The 21,468-nt window shown below is 43.9% G+C and overlaps 1 protein-coding gene across 4 annotated transcripts; it reads left to right on the forward strand.

The window, feature by feature from the left end:
- Nucleotides 1–403: 403 nt before the first annotated feature.
- On the forward strand, nucleotides 404–21,232 carry SIRAL2 (SIR2 antiphage like 2). Of its 4 annotated transcripts, XM_087873295.1 has the most exons (10): nucleotides 458–616; nucleotides 3,336–3,451; nucleotides 8,052–8,114; nucleotides 9,666–9,918; nucleotides 12,568–12,789; nucleotides 14,642–14,770; nucleotides 15,756–16,041; nucleotides 17,629–17,661; nucleotides 18,605–18,688; nucleotides 20,488–21,232. In XM_087873295.1, exons 3-10 carry the CDS (start codon nucleotides 8,068–8,070, stop codon nucleotides 20,514–20,516), a joined length of 1,083 nt encoding a protein of 360 aa, XP_087729421.1. In that variant the 5' UTR covers nucleotides 458–616; nucleotides 3,336–3,451; nucleotides 8,052–8,067; the 3' UTR covers nucleotides 20,517–21,232. The 4 variants fall into 4 exon arrangements, with proteins under 4 accessions (XP_087729420.1, XP_087729421.1, XP_087729423.1 ...); XM_087873294.1 differs by lacking the exon at nucleotides 3,336–3,451 and having other exon boundaries at nucleotides 404–616; XM_087873296.1 differs by lacking the exon at nucleotides 3,336–3,451 and having other exon boundaries at nucleotides 508–656.
- The last annotated feature ends 236 nt before the right edge of the window (nucleotides 21,233–21,468 follow it).

Raw genomic sequence — 21,468 nt, forward strand, 5'->3', positions numbered from 1 at the left:
TAGAATAGAATAGAATAGAATAGAATAGAAATTTTATTATTCTTTTTATATAATAAATAAATATTATTTATTATTTTATTGGTACCAATAAGAATTCTGGCTTTCCTCTCTAGGATCCTTTTCAGAGTTCTTAGCATAGGCTATCCGGGGGCTTTCCAATAGCCCGCCAAATCCAAAGCAGGCTCTGACCTGTCTGTTCCTGGATGGGAGACCACCGGGAGATCCCTGGGAAGTCGCCCATCCCGTAAGAAAGCCCCAGGGACCAGGCGCAAAGATGCTATGTCCGCGCACGAAGTCCCTCGGATGGAGCTTTCATGCGCCCCGCGAAAGATCCAGGCCGGACTGGTCCAGCGCCAGCTTCGCTTCCCCCTCTCTGGAGCATCTCTGGAAAGGAGGCTGCGCTGCTTCGCGGCCTTTCCGCGGAGGAGGCTGTAACTACCGTAGCTCCGCCGGCGCTGTTCTCGCTCCCTCCGCCTTGCCAAGGCAGGGCGGAGCCGGCGGAGGGCCGGCCAGGGTTGCGCAGCTCCGCCCGGCCTTCCTGCCTCCCCTCCCCTCTCCCCTCCCGGACAACTGGAGCCGGCCAGGTCGGCGACCTTCGGAAGTAGCGGGCGGTGAGGTGAGGCCAGGCGAGGCGCGCTGAGCCCGGGGCGCGGCGGGTGAGCGGCGTCGGCTTGGAGAGCCTTGGCGGGCGGACACCCCGGCGGGTCTCTGGAGGGGAGAAGGGAGGATTGTTCCCTCAGTCCCGAATGGGGAAGCCGAGCGCCTGGTCTTGGGTTGGTTGGGCGATTTTCGGCTCCTATAGTCCCCTCCTCTCGTCACGCTCTGGGATATATACAGGTGGTCCTCAACTTAGGGCCACCATTGAGCCCAAAATTTAGGTTGCTAAGTGAGACATTTGTTAAGTGAGTTCTTAAGGGCCCCGCTTGGCAACCTCTCTTGCCAACGGTCGCTAAGTGAAGCGTTGCCGTTGTTAAGTTAGCAACGTGGTTGTCAAGCGAATCTGGCTTCCCCGTTGACTTTGCTTGTGCGGTTGTTAAGTTAGTAAAGTGGCCATTAAGCGAATCTGGCTCCCCCCCCCCCGTTGACTTTGCTTGTGCGGTTGTTAAGTTAGCAACGTGGTTGTTAAGCGAATCTGGCTTCCAGATTGACTTTGCCTGTCGGAAGGTCTCAAAAGATGACCACCACCCCGTCAGGGATCTTGCGATCGTCATAAATATGAATCGGTTGACAAACGTCGGAATTTTTGTGATCAGGTGGCCGTGGGGATGCTGCCGCGGTCGTAAAGTATGAAAAATGATCACGAGTCGCTTTCATTCCAAGATGTTGTAACTTTGAACGGTCGCTAAATGAACCATTGTAAGTCGAGAACCACCTGTAAGGGTCTTTGATCCAAAGGAACAGGCTCTGGTGTGATACAAGGACTCTGGGCGCACAACCCTGAACCGGGTTGGCAAAGAAGCTGTTACAACTGGTTGCATTGCCACCAGGATGAGCCCAGATTTCCCCCACCACACACACACATTGAGTTTAACAATCCCCCAGAAGAAACAGAAAGGAGGGAGAAGAAATACTTTGGGGGCACTTCTGCCTATCTATCTATCTATCTATCTATCTATCTATCTATCTATCTATCTATCTATTAGTTCAACTTATATGCCACCCTTCTCCGGAGACTCAGGGTGTCTTACAATGCGTTAAGCAATAGCCTTCATACTTTTGTATATACCTGCTTAGTAGGGCTTTTTTGCCCCCCCAAGCGGTGTTCTATTTTATACAAAGTCAGCTTATTGCCCCCACAAACCGGGTCCTCATTTTACCTACCTCGGAAGGATGGAAGGCTGAGTCAACCTTGAGCCTGGTGAGATTTGAACTCGCAGTAATTGCAGGCAGCTGGCAGCTAAGTACCACTTTAACAGCAGTTTTTAGTCCGCTGCGCCACCAAGGCTCTTAATCTAGTACAAGCACTTAGATTTATATACAGAATTTACAGAGTCAGCCTATTGCCCCCCCAACAATCTGGGTCCTCATTTTATCGACCTCGGAAGGATGGAAGGCTGAGTCAACCTTGACCCAGTTGGTCAGGATCAAACTGCTGGCAGTGGACAGAATAAGCCTGTAATACTGCATTCTAACCACTGGGAGGGAAGGAAGGAAGGAAGGAAGGAAGGAAGGAAGGAAGGAAGGAAGGAAGGAATAGCAGTTAAGACTGATATATACCACTTCACAGTGCTTTACAGCTCTCTCTAAGCGGTTTATAGTCAGCCTATTGCCCCCAACAATCTGGGTCCTCATTTTATCGAACTCGGAAGGATGGAAGGCTGAGTCAACCTTGACCCAGTTGGTCAGGATCAAACTGCTGGCAGTGGACAGAATAAGCCTGTAATACTGCATTCTAACCACTGGGAAGGAAGGAAGGAAGGAAGGAAGGAAGGAAGGAAGGAAGGAAGGAAGGAAGGAAGGAAGGAAGGAATAAATAGCAGTTAAGACTGATATATACCACTTCACAGTGCTTTACAGCTCTCTCTAAGCGGTTTACAGAGTCAGCCTATTGCCCCCAACAATCTGGGTCCTCATTTTATCGACCTCGGAAGGATGGAAGGCTGAGTCAACCTTGAGCCGGTCTCTGGCTTCTTCCAACCGGCTGAGCCCCAGAGTCAATGGGGACCCTCCTCTCTCTCTTCAGAACTTCTTCTTCCAGCTCCCCCTCCCACATCCCTGTCAACAAGCAGGGGCATCTGCAAAGAGAGAGGAGGGGTCAAGAAAGTGGCTGCCATCTGGTGCCAAGGCAACTTCTGCCCGATCTTTTCTGCTCCAGATTAGAAGCAGCTGGTGTTTCACTGGAGCCAGAGTCGCCCCCACCCTTCCCCATCCCAACCTTGGGGAATCTTCTCCCCTCACCCCCTTTTCTTCACTCCCTCCTTTGACAAGGTCATACAGATGGTGGTGGACAGCCCCTTGTCTGAAATGGTATAGAGTCTCCTGCTTGAGCAGGGGGTTGGACTAGAAGACCTCCAAGGTCCCTTCCAGCTCTATTCTGATTGATCGATTGATTGATTGATTGGAGGATTCCTTCTTTTTCTTTCTTTGGTAACCAGGTGAAACTTGTCAAGCATTTTGGGACTTTCCCCCTTCAAGGTTGAGGGACAGGAAATAGGTCATCTTGTTTGTTTGGACCATACCCCTGGGCAATGTTGCTCAGCTGTAAACCACAGTTTATCGACTGCATCGCGTCCATCCCAAACAAATGAAGGCTGGTTTAAGTCCAATGTGTGAATCCAGCTTTTGTTTCGACTCGAGGATGATTATCCCCCTTTTTCTTTGCTTTGAAATCTTAGCTTTTCTATCGCTTGCCAGAAACTGAGTGGCAGCTGTCCTTGGTTGAAAGAAGCAAGTAACAAATCTCGTCTTCAGTTGCTGATTCAGTTTTTGGAAAGTCCCTTGTTCTTATAAGGTAGGTAAAAGGTAGCTTGCCAAAAGGACATGATTTAAAGAGTCTTGGTGGTGCAGCAGACTAAAGTGCTGTTAAGTAACAGCAGCTGCCTGCAATTAGTGCAAGTTCAAATCTCACCAGGCTCAAGATTGACTCAGCCTTCCATCCTTTCGAGGTAGGTAAAATGAGGACCCGGATTGTGGGGGCAATAAGCTGACTTTGTATAAAAAAAAGAACACCACTTACGGGGGGGGGGGGGGGGGGGCGAAAGCCCTACTATGCAGGTATATACAAAAGTATGAAGGCTATTGCTTAACTCATTGTAAGCCGCCCTGAGTCTCTGGAGAAGGGCGGCATATAAATCGAACCAATAAATACAATAAATAAAATGAAGGCATGATTGCATTCTTCCAATATTTGAAGGGTTGCCACAGAGAAGAGAGGGTCAACTTGTTCTCCAAAGCACATGAGGGCAGGACAGGATGTAACAGAGTGAAACTTATCAAAGAGACATCAAACCTAGAACAAGGAGAAATTTCCTTTTCTTTCCCCGTCTATTTTTATTCTATTTAAAAAAGTTAAAACCCAAAACACCACATTTGTTTTAAAGAGACAAAGAAAAAACACAAAACAGACATTTAAAAAGTGCATTAAAAAAACTAATACATATACACATATTATCCCCCACAGTTGAATGTTGATTAATATATTGCAGCAATATTGGTTTCTCTCCCCTTGCGAAACAGACACCGCCCCCCCCAAATTTTAAACCTCTAAACTACTAATTTTATTTGGAAATTATTAACCTGTCATCTATATACTATATTAATGACAAAATAGGTAACAGGAAGAACAGTAATAATAATAAAAAAGACAAGATTAAAATTTCAAAACCTTCTGTTAACAAATCAATTTATAGAAAATTAACCACGGCTTCTTAACTATCCCAAATCATCCCCAGAATTAACACTGATTCATCCTGGATGAAATATCTGTTTATTTCTTAATAGCATCTCTTATCAATTCTTGTCTGATTAAATCTAATAAGTCCAATTTCCAAAGCCAGTCTGTTTTCCCAAAAACGTCCAGATGAAATTGTTTCCCAATTAAGTGTGACAGATGTCCTTCGTTGCACTTTAAAAAGACCAATTTGTCACTTATCACTGATAGTTTTCTGCTGTTATATAAGAAAGCAGACTTGAACTTCAGGGAGGCGTATGGAGTCAACACAGTTAATTCTACATCTGGGTTCTTATTTCTTACCAGAAAATCTACAGTCCTAGGCTGCATCAACAGAGGTATAGTTTCAACGTCATGTGAAGTGTTAATACCACTTTATACTGCACTGGTAAGACCAGACCTGGAATACTGCATCCAGTTTTGGTCACCAAATGCAAAAAAAGACATTGAGATTAGAAAGAGTACAGAAAAGAGCAGCAAAGATGATTACGGGTCTGGAAGCAAAAGTGTACGACGAACTGTTGTGGGATTGGGGAATGTCTAGTTCTGTGATGGCGAACCTATGGCACACATGCCACAGGTGCCACACGGAGCCATATCTGTGGGCACATGAGCATTGCCCTAGCTGAGCTCCAGAGTGCATATGTGCTCTGGCCAGCTGATTTTTGGGCCTTCCGGGCCCACCAGATGTCGGGAAACGGGCTGTTTCCGGCCTGGGGGGGGCGTTTGCCCTCCCCAGGCTCCAAGAAAGCCCCTGGAGCCTGGGGAGGATGAAAAACCAAGCCCACTGGTAACCTTTTTGCCATTATGTGCCAAAAGCGGGGGGGAGTGCGGGGGGGTCGCGCGTGCATGCATGAGGCCATCGAATTATGGGTGTGGGCACGTGTGTACATGATCCCCCGCGCTCCCCCCACTTTTGGCACGCGACGGCAAAAAGGTTAGCCATCACTGGTCTAGTTTATCAAAGAAAAGGGTGACATAATAGCAGTGTTGCCTGCTGTCACAGATAGGAATGGGTCTATCTACCCTGTTTCCCCGAAAATAAGACCTCCCCTGATAATAAGTCCAATCGGGCTTTTGAGCGCATGTGCTAAAATAAGCCTCTCCCCGAAAATAAGCCCTCCCCGAAAATATTTAAACGCAGACCTGGAAATCAGGTAAGACGGCAAGAGGAGCCCCATCTTGCTCCATGCGCCCCAAAATAATAAGACCTCCCCGAAAATAAGGGCAAGCGCTTATTTCGGGGTCCAAAAAAATATAAGACAGGGTCTTATTTTTGGGGAAACACGGTATTCTCTAAAGCACCTGAGGGCAGGAGAAAAAGTAATAGGTGGAAGGTCATTAACGAGAGAATTAAGGAGAAATTTCCTGTCAGTGAGAATAATTAATTCTTGGAATGGCTTTCCTCTGGAAGTTTGCTGGTGCTCCACCATTGGAGATTTTAAAGATTGGATAGCCATTTGCCTGTCATGGCATGGGGTCTCCTATTCGAGAGAGGTTGGACTAAAACAGTGATGGGATTTAGCCAGTTTGCACCACTTCGGGAGAACCGGTTGTTAGCTTTCTGAACAGTTTGGTGAACTGGTTGTTGGAAAAAATCATTAGGGCAGAGAACCGGTTGTTAAATTATTTGAATCCCACCGCTGCCCTGCCCCCATCTATTCTCTGCCTCCCAAGTCCCAGCTGATCAGGAAGAAATGGAGATTTTACAGTATCCTTTCCCTGGAGTGGGGTGGGAATGGAGATTTTACAGTATCCTTCCCCTGCCACGCCCACCAAGCCACACCCACAGAACTGGTAGTAAAAAAATTTGAAACCCACCACTGGACCAGAAGACGTCCTCCAGCTCTATTATTCCAAGTTCTAAGATTGCAAGATCAAGTTCAGCTCATTGGGTTGCAAATCCTAAAATGACCACAAGATGACGGAACAGTTTTCTTTATATTTGTCAGTCATCTAATAATTCTGAATTTTGCAGTTGCCATCTCCTGGTAGGAAAAAAGAACAACCTAGCAACATTGTGCAAGCCTTGATTAAAAAACATTAAATGATACTATCAATATTTTTGTGACATGACCAGAAGTTGAGATTTGTTTTAAATAGCTCTGAATTCAAAGTGCAGATTAAAGAAGTAGTGGATGTAGATATCCCCACTGAGAAACAGAATCAATTGAAGATTAAACTTTTGACGACAAATTAATTTAACCCAAATTGTAATATATCCATTGGAATTTTTTTCCTTCTGTATCTTCTCTTGTCAGGGCAGGTGATCTATCTTTTTTTCTCTTTACTTCTCTTTCTTTTTTCTTCTTTTTTTGCTGTTTCTATCAGGAGCAAGGAAGGGAAGATATGAATATTCCAGAGTTGGGTTTCAGCAGGTTCTGACCAGTTCTGGAGAACCGGTAGTGGAAATTTTGAGTAGTTCGGAGAACCGGTAGCAGAAATTTTGAGTAGTTTGAAGAACCGACAAATACCACCCCTGGTTGACCCCAGAGTGGGGTGGGAATGGAGATTTTGCAATACCCTTCCCCCAGGAGTGGGGAGGGAATGGAGATTTTACAGTATCCTTCCCCTGCCACGCCCACCAAGCCATGCCACGCCCACCAAGACATATCCACAGAACCAGTAGTAAAAATTTTTGAAACCCACCACTGGAATATTCATATCCTTTCTCTCATATTAATGCCTCTTTTGGGCGGGGGAGGTAGGCGGCTTAGGCAGGGAAGAAGGGCAACAAGTACTGAAATCCAAAGGGTCATTTTGGTGGCACCGAAGACATGCCAAAAAAACTTGGCTCTTTGAGGACACTATACAGCTGTATCTTAGATATGATAGCCTTAGATAGGAGTCAGTTAAATTTAAATCAGTTGCAGAAACAAACAGACCAAATGGTGAAATGTAAAATTTGTTACTACCGGTTCTGTGGGGATGGCTTGGTGGGGGGGTAATGTGACTGGGTGGGCGTGGCCAACTTTTTATTTTTTACTTTTTTAAAGCATTTTTTTACAACCTATTCAGGCAAATAGGTTGTAAAAAAGAATGCTTTTAAAAGGTTAAAAAAAAAGCTCTGATGATCACAGCTGTGGCGCGCGATCGTCAGAGCCTTTTTTTTACCTTTTTAAAGCAGGAAGTGGGTGGAGCCTCACGCCGCCATCGCTACTGGTTCTTCGAACCACCTACCACAATTGCTACCGGATCGCCTGATCCGGGAGCATTTCACCCCTGATTGTGATGGATATTAAACTATTCTTTGGGAAATGTGGGCATGGAAGTTTTTCTGAAGTGTTTACATACTGAAGTTCAGAAATGGCTGACAACCTTCTCTGAGTCATAATCCATTATTGTTACTTTCTTTGACGGTGTGAAGCCTCACGCAATGCTCTGGAATTGGTCTGTGTCAGGGGTACTTCTGTGGGATGTGCGTGTGTGTGTCAAAATCTGCAAGTTGGCATGTGCGGTGATGCACAGATCAGGTGTTTGAAAAAAAAGGGGAATTCAGTTTGGCAGGCTGGTGAAAAGAGCTGTGATCCAGGAGAGGTTCCTGCCAGGCTGTCCAAATTTGTCTGAGTTTTAATTGAACTACATTTTTAATCAATGAATCACGTCAGTTGTTGTAGCTGCTCATTAAATACTCCTTACTCCATGCATTCTTACTTCACAGGAAGGGGAGACAGAGAATGGAGCCCTCAAAGAAGACGACGTTTAAAAGTGAGCAAAAATCAAGGTAAATCAATGAATGAAAGATTAAACTTGATCATAGGCGTCCTGGGAGTGGGGTATGTGGGTCAAAAAATATATATACAAAAATGGTAGTCACAACCATGCAGTTGAAGGGCTGTTTTTTATATGTGATGTTGTGGGGCAGATTTTGGTTTTTTGACCCCTCTATGGGAAGAGGTGATGATGGTATCATAGAGCACCTTTCCTAGACAGAACACCTTTCTGTCCTCTTTTTTATTTGGCTCACTACTGTTGCCATTTCACAATATCAAATTGTTTGGCCCAAGAGGCAGGGATGAAATGCTCTCGGTTTGGACCGGATCGTCTGATCTGGTAGCGATGGCTGCAGGTGGTTCGGAGAACTGGTAGCAAAAATCCCTGCCCCTCCCCCCCCCCATGCCAAGCTGAGCCGTGCGATCATCAGAGGCTTTTTTAAAAAAAATTTAAAAGCATTTTTTCTACAACCTCTTTGGCTGAAAAAATGCTTTTAAAAGTATAAAAAAAAAAGCCTCTGATGATCGCGCGGCTCAGCTGGGATTGTCAGAGGCTTTTAAAAGCATTTTTTCTACAACCTCTTCGGCCAAAAAAATGCTTTTAAAAGGCTCTGACGATTCCAGCTGAGTTGCCTGATTGTCAGAGCCTTTTAAAAGAATTTTTTCGGCAGAAGAGTTTGTAGAAAAAATGGTTTTAGAAGTTTTTTTTTTTTAAAGTTGGCCACGCCCACTCAGTCACACTACCCCCCAAGCCACGCCCACAGAACCGGTAGTAACACATTTTACATTTCACCACTGACAAGAGGATATTCCTTGCACCTAAAAGCAGAAGCCTCTTTTAAAAAATCTTGCCTCTTAATGTGTCCTTTTTCCAGAGAAATCGAGAGCGTGCTCATTCTTTACCTCTTCTTTTTATCCTGTTGACTACACCTAAAATCTCTTTGTTTTGTCAAAATAAGGGCAACTTTGGAGCCTGTTAAAGCCACTGTAATCTTCGTTTTTCTCCTTTCAGCTCAAGGGTAAAATTAAAATGGGAAGCTCCACATTGTATTTGGTGCTCCAGCAAAATTTTTTCCCCATCCTAGTTGTCTTCCTTCCTTCCTCCTTCCCTCCCTCCCTCCCTCCCTCTCAGAGATTCAAAGGCCTGGGGGGGGGGGGAACCCAAATTGGGAAAAAAAACAGGGTTTTATTCTCGTTTTTTTTCCAGTTTTGAAAAAAAAACAGAAAAAATGGGGGGGGGGGCGGGCAGGGTTTTTTCCCTATTTTTTTTCTGCATTTTTTTCCCCAAATGTTTTTGGAAAAACCCTGTTTTTTTCCCAATACTTCTGGTTGGTTTTTTTTCCAGGCCTTCCCATCTCTACTCCTAACAGCTCTGGATGGCTTGGTTAACTCCAAAAATTATTTCCATTGTTAATTCCAGAATCTCATAATTATTTCGCAGTGTGTGTTTCTGTTCCTGTAAGGGGATTACGGATATTTTTAATCTATGACAGAATCAAGTGACTGTCTAGAGACATAGCAGTTGCAATCCAAAATGGAGTTTTACTGGATTTCTCTTTTAGGAAATTTTTGAAAAGCCTTGTACGGAAGCAGCCCCAAGAACTCCTGCTAGTAATCGGAACCGGGGTGAGTGCTGCTGTTGCACCAGGAATTCCAGCCTTGTGTTCGTGGCGGAGTTGCATTGAAGCGGTCATTGAAGCAGCTGACCAGCTAGAAGTGTTACATCCGGGAGACGTGGCCGATTTCCGTCAAAAAGTGTCCAAAGACCGAGATTTGCTTGTGGTTGCACACGATTTAATCCGAAAGATGTCACCGGTGAGCATTTCTCCGATAAGGATCTGAAGTGAATGTTATTCCTGCTTTGAAAGTGAAGATGAAAATGTTCTGACCTAGCCTTCCTTAGAAAGCATGAAGCAAAGGCTTAGTCCCACAAAACCTCTTTTATTTATACGACTGTAAGTTACTTTAATTTACAGTCCGCAAGGCTTGATAAACAGTCTTTCAGAGGAAGGTTAGCAACACCCACCTATTTCAGGTGGAACGCTGCCCAAGAGCTAATTTTCAGACGCAGGGCAAGGCCAAACTTGGCACAGAGTCACTTGCAAATCTTGAATCGGCCAAATGAACTAATTGCTTCCTGCAAAAGCTCACATCCCGTTCGCTCTTCTTTTATGTCTTATGGGAGGGGCCAATCATCTCCAAGCCTTACTCCCAAGTCGACCCTGTTTTCTTAATTGTTCTTGTCGTCTGGCAGCTCTGTGTATGTGCACACTGGGAACAGGCTCACGATGTTCTTCTGCCTTGCTGATGTCAGATTCCAGAGGCTGTACATAGCTATCAGATGGCCTTGGCCCCTTCTCTGTCTCCGATGCAGAGTCCTCGTCCGAGCTTTCCCCAGCCCCCAGGACTGGCCCAAGTTCCTCCCCAACCTCCTTACTGTCCAATTCTGCTGCCAGTTTTGCTGGCCGCCAGCAGGCCACAACAGTAAATGGATTTGTATTCCTGGTCAGGCTTCCCATTGTAGATAGTCTTTGACTTATAACTGGTCACTTAGTTGACTGTTCGAAGTTACAACCAACCAGAAAAAAACAACATGCGATCCAGAATTAAAATTCCAGCAGTCAGACCCCCTCCACAGTCTTGGGGCACTTGGCAGTGTGATTGCATTGATGAAATGACTGCATTTGTATTTTTGCCAAAAAAGCAACACTTAAATCTAGTTTTTGGCAAAACTGCACTCGTAGCAACCCGAGAAGCAATGTTTCTCAACCAAAAATATCCTACTTAAGAAAGTAGCCATTTTATGTTTGGATGAATAAGGGTTTCTTTTGGCCTGAATTTAGCCAGCCAGCCAGAGGTGGGTTTCTGCAGGTTCTGACCAGATCTGGAGAACCGGTAGCGGAAATTTTGAGTAGTTCGGAGAACTGGTAGTAAAAATTCTGACTGGCTCCTCCCCCATCTATTCTCTGCTTCCTGAGTTCCAGCTGATCGGGAAGAAATGGGGATTTTACAGTATCCTTCCCCTGCCATGCCCATCAAGCTACGCCCACAGAATTGGTAGTAAAAAATTTTGAAACCCACCACTGCAGCCAGCAAAAGTAATTCTGCAAGGGGGTTGCTATCTCCTGCTCACAGAAAGGTGTTCAGTGTCTAAGATGCACACTTTTGAATCTTCTACCTTGCCCACCACCACTTGCCTACCTATATAATTAGTGAGGGATTGACATATGGGGTGATCCATATCCAATTGTGGGAACAGCTTTATTCTAAAAAGGCAGCAATGAAACTGACTCCAGACAATTTGCACAGGATTGCAATCTTTCTTACTGAACCAAAAACACTGACATGCTGTCAATTTCCATTTTATGGCTCTAGGGGTCTTACAGACATCTGCAATTATTCCATCAATCAAATCCTAATCTACCAGGCCATTAAAATGCAGTCTAACCAATCATTAAAAATCACTAGCAGAAAATAACCTCTAAGAATCCTCTTTAAGTGCCCAGGTAAAAATAAATATTTTTAGTTCCCTCCTAAAGTAGAGAAAAAAAAAAAGACTGTCTTGATGATGTATTTTCTTGGCCCATCAACGGAAGAATCCAAGTTGCGTGATGAAAGTTTCAGGGGATAAGATGGTCCAAAGAGCAGTGAGTAGCCCTGAAAATAGTTTGTCCAATGTGGAAATGTTTTGCAGTTCCCAGACATCATCCAAAATTTCTAAGACATCTACGGATCCTCAACCTGTGGGGGGTTGCAACTAAGCTGTGGAAATGGTCGACCAGCGCATTACGTGTGCATGCTCATTTGCGCGAGCAGTGGCCGAATGCATACGTGCCTATGCGCCATTTGTGTGAGCAGTAGGCACGTGTGCACACTGCTCACATAAATAGAGCTGCACATGTGCGCTTGCCAGCTGCTTGCACGAACCACACACACACACACACACACACACACACACACATCCCACTGGTCCACAAAGCTGGAAACATTGGGGAACTTTGTTCTAAGACCGTGATGGCGAACCTATGGCACGCGTGCCACCTGTGCCATATTGATGGGCACGCGGGTGTTGCCCTAGGTCAGGTCCGGCACGCATGCGTGCACTGGCCAACTGATTTTCGGGCCTTCCAAACCCACTAGAAGTCGGGAAACAGACTGTTTCTGGCCTCCGGAGGGCCTCCAGGGGGGGTGGGGATGGCTGTTTTTGCCCTCCCCAGGCTCCTAGAAAGGCTCTAGAGCCTGGGAAGAGCGAAAAACGGGCCTACCGGGCCCACCGTGCCATCGCGTGCCAAAAGCGGGGGGAGTTCGGGGGGATGGGGCACATTGAATTATGGGTGTGGGCACGCACGCGCACGACCCCGTGCTCCCCCTGCTTTTGGCACGCGATGGCAAAAAGGTTAGCCATCACTGTTCTAAGATATACATCGTTCCATTTCCCTGAAGCTGTTCTATTTCCTTCCGCAGCGCACCGGGGATGCTAAGCCCAACTTTTTCCAGGACTGTTTAATGGAAGTGTTTGACAACTTGGACCAACACATTCACCATCCTGCTGTCCTCCTGTCCATCCTCCAACTAATGGAACGGGGCACAATGGTGCTTACCACCAATTATGACAACTTACTTGAAATCTTTGGGCAACAGCAGCATAAAGCTATGGAATCACTTGACCTGAAAGATAAAGACAAGGTAGGATGTCCCCGATAAAATACAGGTGCGAGCTTCTGTTCGAAAATGTGAACGGTCGGCCCCATCTCTCAGATTTCATCGAAAATGGAAGAGGAACATCAGGAGAAATGTAAGAAAGGTAAAAATGGCAGCACAAAGATGCTGTCTCTGCTGTTCTAATGGGCATCATAGTAATGGCTGCCAGTTTTACTTTTTTGATGGTACCCTGTGGGCACCTGGTGTTTTGGATAGAACCAACATGGGGAAAAGGTCTTTGCCATATTCCTTTTTTCCCTACAGCAGTGGTCCCCAACCTTCCAGCTTGGCGGCCCGACATGGGTGGGGGGGGTGAGTGGCAGCTGCACGCACACGAGCACAGCTCCACTGGTGCAAGCGGCACGCGTGGGTGCCCTCTACGCATGCAAATGGACCTTTGTATGCCAGTGCAAGGGCCCACCTCTCACGTGAGTGGAGCTTCGCGTGCCTGCCCATTGCTTGTGTGACCCAGTTTCGAACAGGCCACAGTCCGGGGTTTGGGGACCCCTGCCTTACAGTCTTCAAAGGAGATATATTCTTCATTACACAATGATCTTTAGATATATGGCGTTCTTTCTGTTTTAAGGTGTGTTGTTTACTAAATAACTATATAATTGGTTTTTTTAATGCCCTTTTAATGTCATTGGTTACAAGCAGTGGTGAAATCCAAATTTTTTGACTGCCGGTTCTGTGGGCGTGGCTTGGTGGGCGTGGTGTGGTGTGGCTTGGTGGGTGTGGCAGGGGAAGGATACTGCAAAATCTCCATTCCCACCCTACTCCAGGGGAAGGATATTGCAAAATCCCCATTCCCTCCCCACTCCTGGGGAAGGATATTGCAAAATCTCCATTCCCACCCCACTCTAGGGCCAGGCAGAGTATTTGCCGGTTCTCTGAACTACTCAAAATTTCCGCTACCGGTTCTCCAGAACCTGTCAGAACCTGCTGGATTTCACCCCTGGTTACACGTCTCTTTACAAATCTTAATTTTTAAGCAGCTAGAGAAGGTTGCTTCTTTGAAGCTCCAAGTCTTGGAGATGGTTCAGTTAGGTAACATCAACAAGATGGTAAAGAAAAGTGCTCTTTATTTAAGCAGTGCATGGATAGCTGGGGAATTCTGGGAGTTCAAGTCCACTCATCTTAAAGCTGCTAAGTTTGAGAAACACCGCCCTAATGTTGCAATATACTGTCTGGGCATCCACAGTGAAGTTTTGGGAGGTCATCATGAGGACCTTAACATCATCACACAAATTGCATAAGTTGACCTTTGAATGACAATGTCATGAAATATATGAGATCATCACGGTTTCTATCAGATGGTATATGAAGCAACCAAGCTGTCAGGGATCCAAGTAACACCCCCAACAAAATCAAACTCCGAGGCCTGAGTTTCCTCAAAGTTAAATTTTTATTAGAGATGTCATATTGGCACATCTGGGAAAACCCGAATCTGAGAGCTTCCAGGTTTTCCTCACCCAAAAGAAAGTTCAAGTCCTTGCCCTTCACTCACATGTCCATCACACAAACCAATCAGGTACCCTTCGGAACAGAAGATACCTCCTCAGTCTTCTCAGCGCAGCTGCAGGGCACAACTGTCTTGACTTTCTGGAAAGAATGTTATTTTGACTACATATCATCTTCACTCCATACAATCCCCCCTCCCATTTTCCCACAGTAGAATTTGTGGCAGGCCTGAAGGCTCAAAGGTAAAAGATGGCTTCCAGGTCTGACACAAGCAAGGCCCTAACAACTCTGCCATCAAAATGTATAAATCGCTTGTACAGTTGGAGCCTAATATCTTTCTGCAGGTTGTGTTACTGAACAACTGGTCTCTCCTCAGGTTCTCCAGTGGGCAAAAGGACACCTCAGATATGGTGTCCTTCATATTCACGGTTTGTACACTGATCCCTGCGGAATGGTGCTGGATCCCTCAGGATATCGGGAAGTGACCCAAGACCCTGAAGTGATGGTATGTGGATCCAAAGGCTGGACAAGCTTTTTGGTTGAGGAGCTGTGGTGGTGCAGTGGTTGGAATGAAGTATTGCAGTCTAACTCTGCCGATTGCCAGCAGTTCGATCCTGACTAGCTCAAAGTTGACTTTCATCCTTACATGGTCGAGAAAATGAGGGCCCAGATTGTTGTATGCTGATGTTGTAAACCTCTCAGACAGTGCTTTAAAGCACTATAGAGCGGTATAGAAGTCCAAGTCCAAGTACTAATACTATTGATATTATTATTGTTGAACCAGGCAGAATTATAGATCAGCAGTGCCTCAAAAGTACCCTGAGAAGAATTGGATAATTGCATTTGTGTGTCCTCTTAGGACAATGATCCATTTAGACACAACCAAGTCGGGCCATGATACCTGAGTTAAAGCTTTATGTTCACTACAGCTGCTGTGGAGCATATTCATACAATGTGAGAAGCATTTGGCTGACACGGGAGGACGAATGGATCTTTACTTTCACAGCTTCCTAGAGATCAGGGTGGGATAGACTGACTCCTCAATGGGCTGTCTCTGAGATTAACTCAGTAGAGGGATCTTAACTAAAGTCTCCCTAGCCTAAGATTCGGGGTGAAATCCAGCAGGTTCTGGAGAACCGGTAGCGGAAATTTTGAGCAGTTCGGAGAACCGGTAGTGGAAATTTTGAGTAGTTTGGAGAACTGGCAAATATCACCTCTGGCTGGCCCCAGAGTGGGGAGGGAATGGGGATTTTACAGTATCCTTCCCCTGGAGTGGGGAGGGAATGGAGATTTTGCAGTATCCTTCCCCTGCCACGCCCACCAAGCCACGCCCAAAGAACCGGTAGTAAAAAAAATTGGATTTCACCATTGCTAAGATTACTGTATGTCTTGCACTTTGCCAATTTATCTTAAATGAGGTCAGCATCCAAACAGTTCATGTCACAAACATTTAATTTAATAACTGCTTGTTTGTTTGTTTGTTTTAATAGGAAGCGCTACAGAACCTTTACCGGAGGAAATCTTTTTTGTTTGTGGGCTGTGGGGAGACCCTGCGTGATCAAATCTTTCAAGCTCTCTTTCTGTACACGGTTAAGAACAAAGTGGAACTAGAACATTATATGTTGGTGCGGAAAGAAAACGAAGACCAGTTCTTTAAGTTGCAGGCCGATATGCTTGTGCACGGCATAAAAGTCGTATCCTATGGAGATTGCTTTGAACATTTCCCAGGGTATCTCCAGGACCTCACGGCACAGATCTGCAAACAAAGGAGTCCAGGTGTAGTATGAAAAGATCTCTGGGTTGCCGTTCTACACGCTTGTGCTCCTTTAAAATATATTTTAACCAGCGGTGGGTTTCCAATATTCGTACCACTGGTTCGCTGCGCACATGCTTGCTTTGTACGCATGCATTCCATGCATGCACCCAGCCTTCATGCATGCACTTTTGCTCGCTCATGCACCTTCCATGCATGCATCGAAAACGTACCTAAATAGGGCATCGTAGAGCCGGGACAGGTAGGCGAGCCCAACAGCAATCTTTGCTATCGGTTCGCCCGAACCGGGATGAACTGGCTGAATACCACCTCTGGTTTTAACCTTAACCTTTAATTATGGGATGGAGCTCATCAAGTAGCTTATTTGATTGTTGTTACTAGGGCAGCATGTGGTGGTGGTGATTGCTTTTTATTGTTTTTATATTGGGTTTTTATTTTTGTAAGCCACCTGGAGTCAAGAGTGAGTTGGGCGGCCATATAAATCTTCTTAAATGAAATGTCCTTAAATTAAATAAATAAAACGTTACTGAGTTGGGAGATTCCGTCGATACAAATTCCTTATAAAATAAGGATGCCATGTATCTACGCAGCTCCTCCACTTTACGTTCTTTGATAATTGTCAACTTAAAAATGGGTTTTTCAACCAATGTTGATGATAATATCAATGCCGAATTTTAAAGTGAAGACGCAATGGGTACAATGCACATAATAGGCAAAGATTCGGTTACACTGTTGCTGCCACCATCTTGATTTTTTTTTTTGCTTTGATTCACACATTAAACACACCAAGCTAACCATTCTGTGGTTTGAATGTACCAAAACTCTTACACATCTCTTTTGCTCCAAAATGTTGTCTTGGGTCAAAGTATACATTGCAGTATATTAATCAGTGGAACAACTTGCCTCCAGAAGTTGTGAATGCTCCAACACTGGAAGTTTTTAAGAAGATGTTGGATAACCATTTGTCTGAAGTGGTGTAGGGTTTCCTGCCTAAGCAGGGGGTTGGACTAGAAGACCTCCAAGGTCCCTTCCAACTCTGATATTATATTATATTTATTACATTACATTACATTACAATTTCTATATGTTTAAATCCACTTTTGGAAGGTAAGGGAGGGGAGGGGAAGGGAGAGAAGGAAGGAAGGGAGGGAGGGATGAAGGACCACTGGCATCAGAAAGGAGCAATGCTGTAATTTAATTATTCTCCTAATTGCATTATATTGTTCCAAAAGTGTCTCTTCAATGACTTTGGGGTCCTTGGTGCTCTCTGAGATTGATCTTGGTGATCTCTTCCAGCAGTAATGATGTTATCTAATTTGGTAATTAAATGTCTGTAAAGAAAATAATCAAGCTCAGAGAGCACCAAGGATTCCATAGTTCAACCTGAACTACAAACATTCTATCAGCTTCTTTGCCTTTCTTTGCTATGGGAAGTGTTACTACGATAAAACATAATTAAGTTATTAATGACACTGAAAACACAAGATGTATATATGGTTTACTGTTAAGTTTAAAAATTTTCAGAGAGGCATATTTTAAACAATTGTACCCAGGTTAATTCATTGCTTAACTTTCTTCTTTTTTTCCAGATGCAGACAGGGTGGATAGCACAACACTTTGGGGTAAAGTATAGTCTCCCACATATTGCTTCAAATTTCAAATGGCTAATTTTGCTGTCCAAACAGGAACCCCATAAGGAAGCCCCCATCCCAGGGATGGGGCCTGCAGCTGTATCGTAGTCTCATGTGCTTCAAGGTCCTTCTAGTTGGGGGCTTTAGACATGTCCACATCCCCCTCTTGCAATTCGCCCTTAAAAACCTGAATTTGACTATATGACTTCATTTACTTCATGAACTTATTTTGTTCTCTAGCAGAAGTTAAATTTGGCTCACAATGGATGCTTATTAATGTGCAAGAACTAGCAATAAGGAGTGTCCAAGTGATGGGTGGTAGACCTGCCATTTTGCAGATTTGGATCTTCCCCATGGACACCACTGGTTTTTTACCTCAAGTAAAATTTAGCTACAATTTTCACCACTGGTTTTTACCTCAAGTAAAATTTAGCTACAATTTTCACCACTGGTTTTTACCTCAAGTAAAATTTAGCTACAATTTTCACCACTGGTTTTTACCTCAAGTAAAATTTAGCTACAATTTTCACCACTGGTTTTTACCTCAAGTAAAATTTAGCTACAATTTTCACCACTGGTTTTTACCTCAAGTAAAATTTAGCCACAATTTTCACCACTGATTTTCACCTCAGGTAAAATTTAGCTACAATTTTCACCACTGATTTTCACCTCAAGTAAAATTTAGCTACAATTAAAATTAACTTTTGTTAACATTACACTGAATTATTCTTTGACTACAAAAAAAACAAAACAAAACCCCAAGTTGGTGATAGATATTTTCTTTTGACTCTTGAGTCTCTGTTCTACCCTTGTGGATGGAGTGGGCTGGGGGTGGGAAGCTATCTCAATAGAGCCAGAATGAAAATGCCCACATTTTCACAAAAATCATTGATGTCGTTGCACATATGATGTTGGCAACACTTCTTTCTTGCAGGGCCATCCTGTGCAGATTGCACAAAAAGAAGGTTAGGAGAGAATGGGAATGACCGAGCCAAGAAGGCTAGACACCCAAAGGATGGTAATTATCATTCCCAATTCTTTTTATTTTGAAGAAGACATGTAACAGTCATATAACGAACGACAAGCTGAGAATATCTATCTTGTCAACGTGGAGCTGGAGAAGAGCTTCAACAATACGAAGCACCCGATTTCTCTGAATGCCAGATCTTATTTAAATTAGAAAGACAAACTGCCAGGGTTTCCAAGCCGCTGGTGGGATTAAAATCTGCAAGACGGTAGGAGCAGCTTCATGACTGTAGGCCCACCTGTCCTGAGCCTGCGTGCATTTTGTCAGTTGGGACCCTACACCTCCTGTCTTGCAAGTTGTGACTTCTGGCACCGTGGATAGCTTCTATGTACAGGTAGTCCTCGACTTACAACCACAATTGAGCCCGGAATTTATGTTGCTAAGTGAAACGTTTGTTAAATGAGCTTTGCCTCATTTTACGAATTTTCTTGCCACATTTGCTAAGTGAATCACTGCAGTTGTTAAATTAATAACACGGTTGTTAAGTGAATCTGGCTTCCCTGTTGACTTCGCTCGTCAGGAGGTCGCAAAAGAGGGTCACATGACCCCAGGACATTACAACCGTCGTAAGTATGAACCAGTTGTCCAACATCTGAATGTAAATCACGTGACCATGGGGATACTGCAACGGTCTTAATTGTGAAAAATGGTCATGTCACTTTTTTCATTGACATAACTTCAAACGGTCACTAAACAAACTGTTGTAAGCTGAGGACTACCTGCACTGGGCAGCTAGAATGGCGTCTGTATGTATTTAGAAAGCCTTCTCTGAGTTTATTTCTAGGAGGGGAGGGCAGCTCATGCTTTACTCCTTAGCCTTATCCGCATTGAGCTGTGGGGATCGTTGTATTATGTCTTTTGTAGCATGTGTGAGGTTTCCTCAAGTGTTGTATTGCCATTGTCCAATATTCATTAGCATTTCTCACACCAACACTTCCCTTAACAGGGGTCATAATAATGGGGTGGGAAATATCGAAGTGATTTAGCCATCTGTGCAATACTGTTAAAAGAGTTTGGTATTTGATCGGTCCAATATTTATTTATACATACTGAGGTGGGAACAGCAGAGTTGGGTGCAACTCATCTCTCCCTGCAGTTTCATGTAAATCTTAAAATATCAGCATTGGAGACAAGAGGGAACTCTGGTGGGTCAATCATAGGTCAAGATCTTGAATGGGTAGATCCGTCCTCACTACCTTCTGACATGTCAGGAACAGCCAGAACTATTGCTCAACAGTGACATACTGAAGGAATGGACAGTGTGTGGGTACACACAGAGAGAAAAAACACATTTTTAAAAACAATGTGTAAGTAGTGAATGATTGTTTTGAAAGTCTAGTTAACTCTTTTTTAGATTTTGCAATTCTCTGCCAGTAAGTTGATCTACTTACTGATTGTTCTATTTGGCTTTCGGATCATTTTGCAATGGATGTTTTTCTCCTTTTGTAACTCATGAGTGGTGTGGATTGCTACATGCCTTGTTTTGTACAAAAAAGAAGAAAACAATGCACTGGGTTCTAGGCTGAGGGTCGCTGTTAAGGGGAGGAGACAATTTTTAAGACTTCAGTGTTCCTTATTCCATTCTAATAGAAAAAAACTTGATTGCAGGAGCACTCAGTAGTTATGACAGTCAGGAGGTGGAACAAATTTTGAGCCCTGCACATCTAGTTCATTAAATTTGGCTTGGCTTGACTGAGAACACTCCTGTCTCCTATGATTATGCATGATAAACTATTTTAAATCATGTGGGCCGAGATGGACAAAACTGACTTTTATGTTGTTTTAAACAGATCCTGCTGAAGATGGTGTCCTTCTGTGACTATATCAGACCAGTCCTCAAGAAACACCTCCTTACTTTGGCCATTTGCATCTGCTGGGAGTCAAATAATGGATAGGGGTAGACTTCTTACAAAGTCTGCTTGGGAGGGGAGATCCTTATAAATATCACATCCAATAATTCAAATTTCATAGCTGTTCTTGGGGAAGAGCAAATTTCCAAATATCTCAGGGATGAAGTCTTGGAAAAGAGGGAGATACGGCCTATGAAATGGCATTTAGTTTTTAACTTTTGACTCCTCTCATCTTATTTCATGTGCTGTAAGTAAAGCACAGGAAGCCTGTTCCTTCCCCTGAAGGGCTACGTGACACCTGGTGAGAGGAAAAAGGCACTCAAACTGAGTACTTTCCATGTGTGTAAGCAAAGAACTCTTGAATTTTTCCTAGACAGCACTGGGAGTTCTCATGCAGGCAGTTGCAAAAGATCAGTGGCTAAATGCTAGTCGTATTTCTGAATCTTAGTAACTTGAAGACGTGTAGACTTCAACTCCCAGAATTCTTCAGTTAGCATGGTAGGAGGAATTCTGGGAATTAAAGCCCCTATACAGTATCTTAAAGTTGCCAAGGTTGAGAAATACTGTGCTAATGTAACAAAATTTATACATTTTGTAAATTCTTGAAGAAAAAAGCTTGAACAAAATGAGAAAATGTATGTGTTAATCTCTTTGTATTTGAATAAATAAATTCATATATAATTCAGAGAGGTTCTGTTGTCATCTATTAGATCTGAAGAAACCAACAATTAAAAGTTGATGAACTGATATAAAGCATAATGCATCCTTTACCTATGCAATGATGTTTCTCAGCGTCATATAATAAAAATCTATTAAGATAAAATTTAATTTATGTTAATATGAAATTAGATGGTAAATGTCACTCCAGTTTGCAATAAAGTTTAGCTCTCCATATAGAAAAGACTCATAGCAGAAACAAAC

This window comes from Pantherophis guttatus, chromosome 7 (genome assembly GCF_059756535.1).
Source record: "Pantherophis guttatus breed Tessera chromosome 7, ASM5975653v1, whole genome shotgun sequence".
Classification (NCBI taxonomy): Eukaryota; Metazoa; Chordata; class Lepidosauria; order Squamata; family Colubridae; genus Pantherophis; species Pantherophis guttatus.

Bases quoted from the DNA above. Each gene is read 5' to 3' on its own strand.
- SIRAL2 (XM_087873294.1), top strand. From the start codon at position 8,068: ATGGAGCCCTCAAAGAAGACGACGTTTAAAAGTGAGCAAAAATCAAG. The intron at 14,771-15,755 runs GTATGTGGATCC...TTGTTTTAATAG, and splicing joins CCCAAGACCCTGAAGTGATG to GAAGCGCTACAGAACCTTTA. The intron at 16,042-17,628 runs GTGTAGTATGAA...CTTTTTTTCCAG, and splicing joins CTGCAAACAAAGGAGTCCAG to ATGCAGACAGGGTGGATAGC.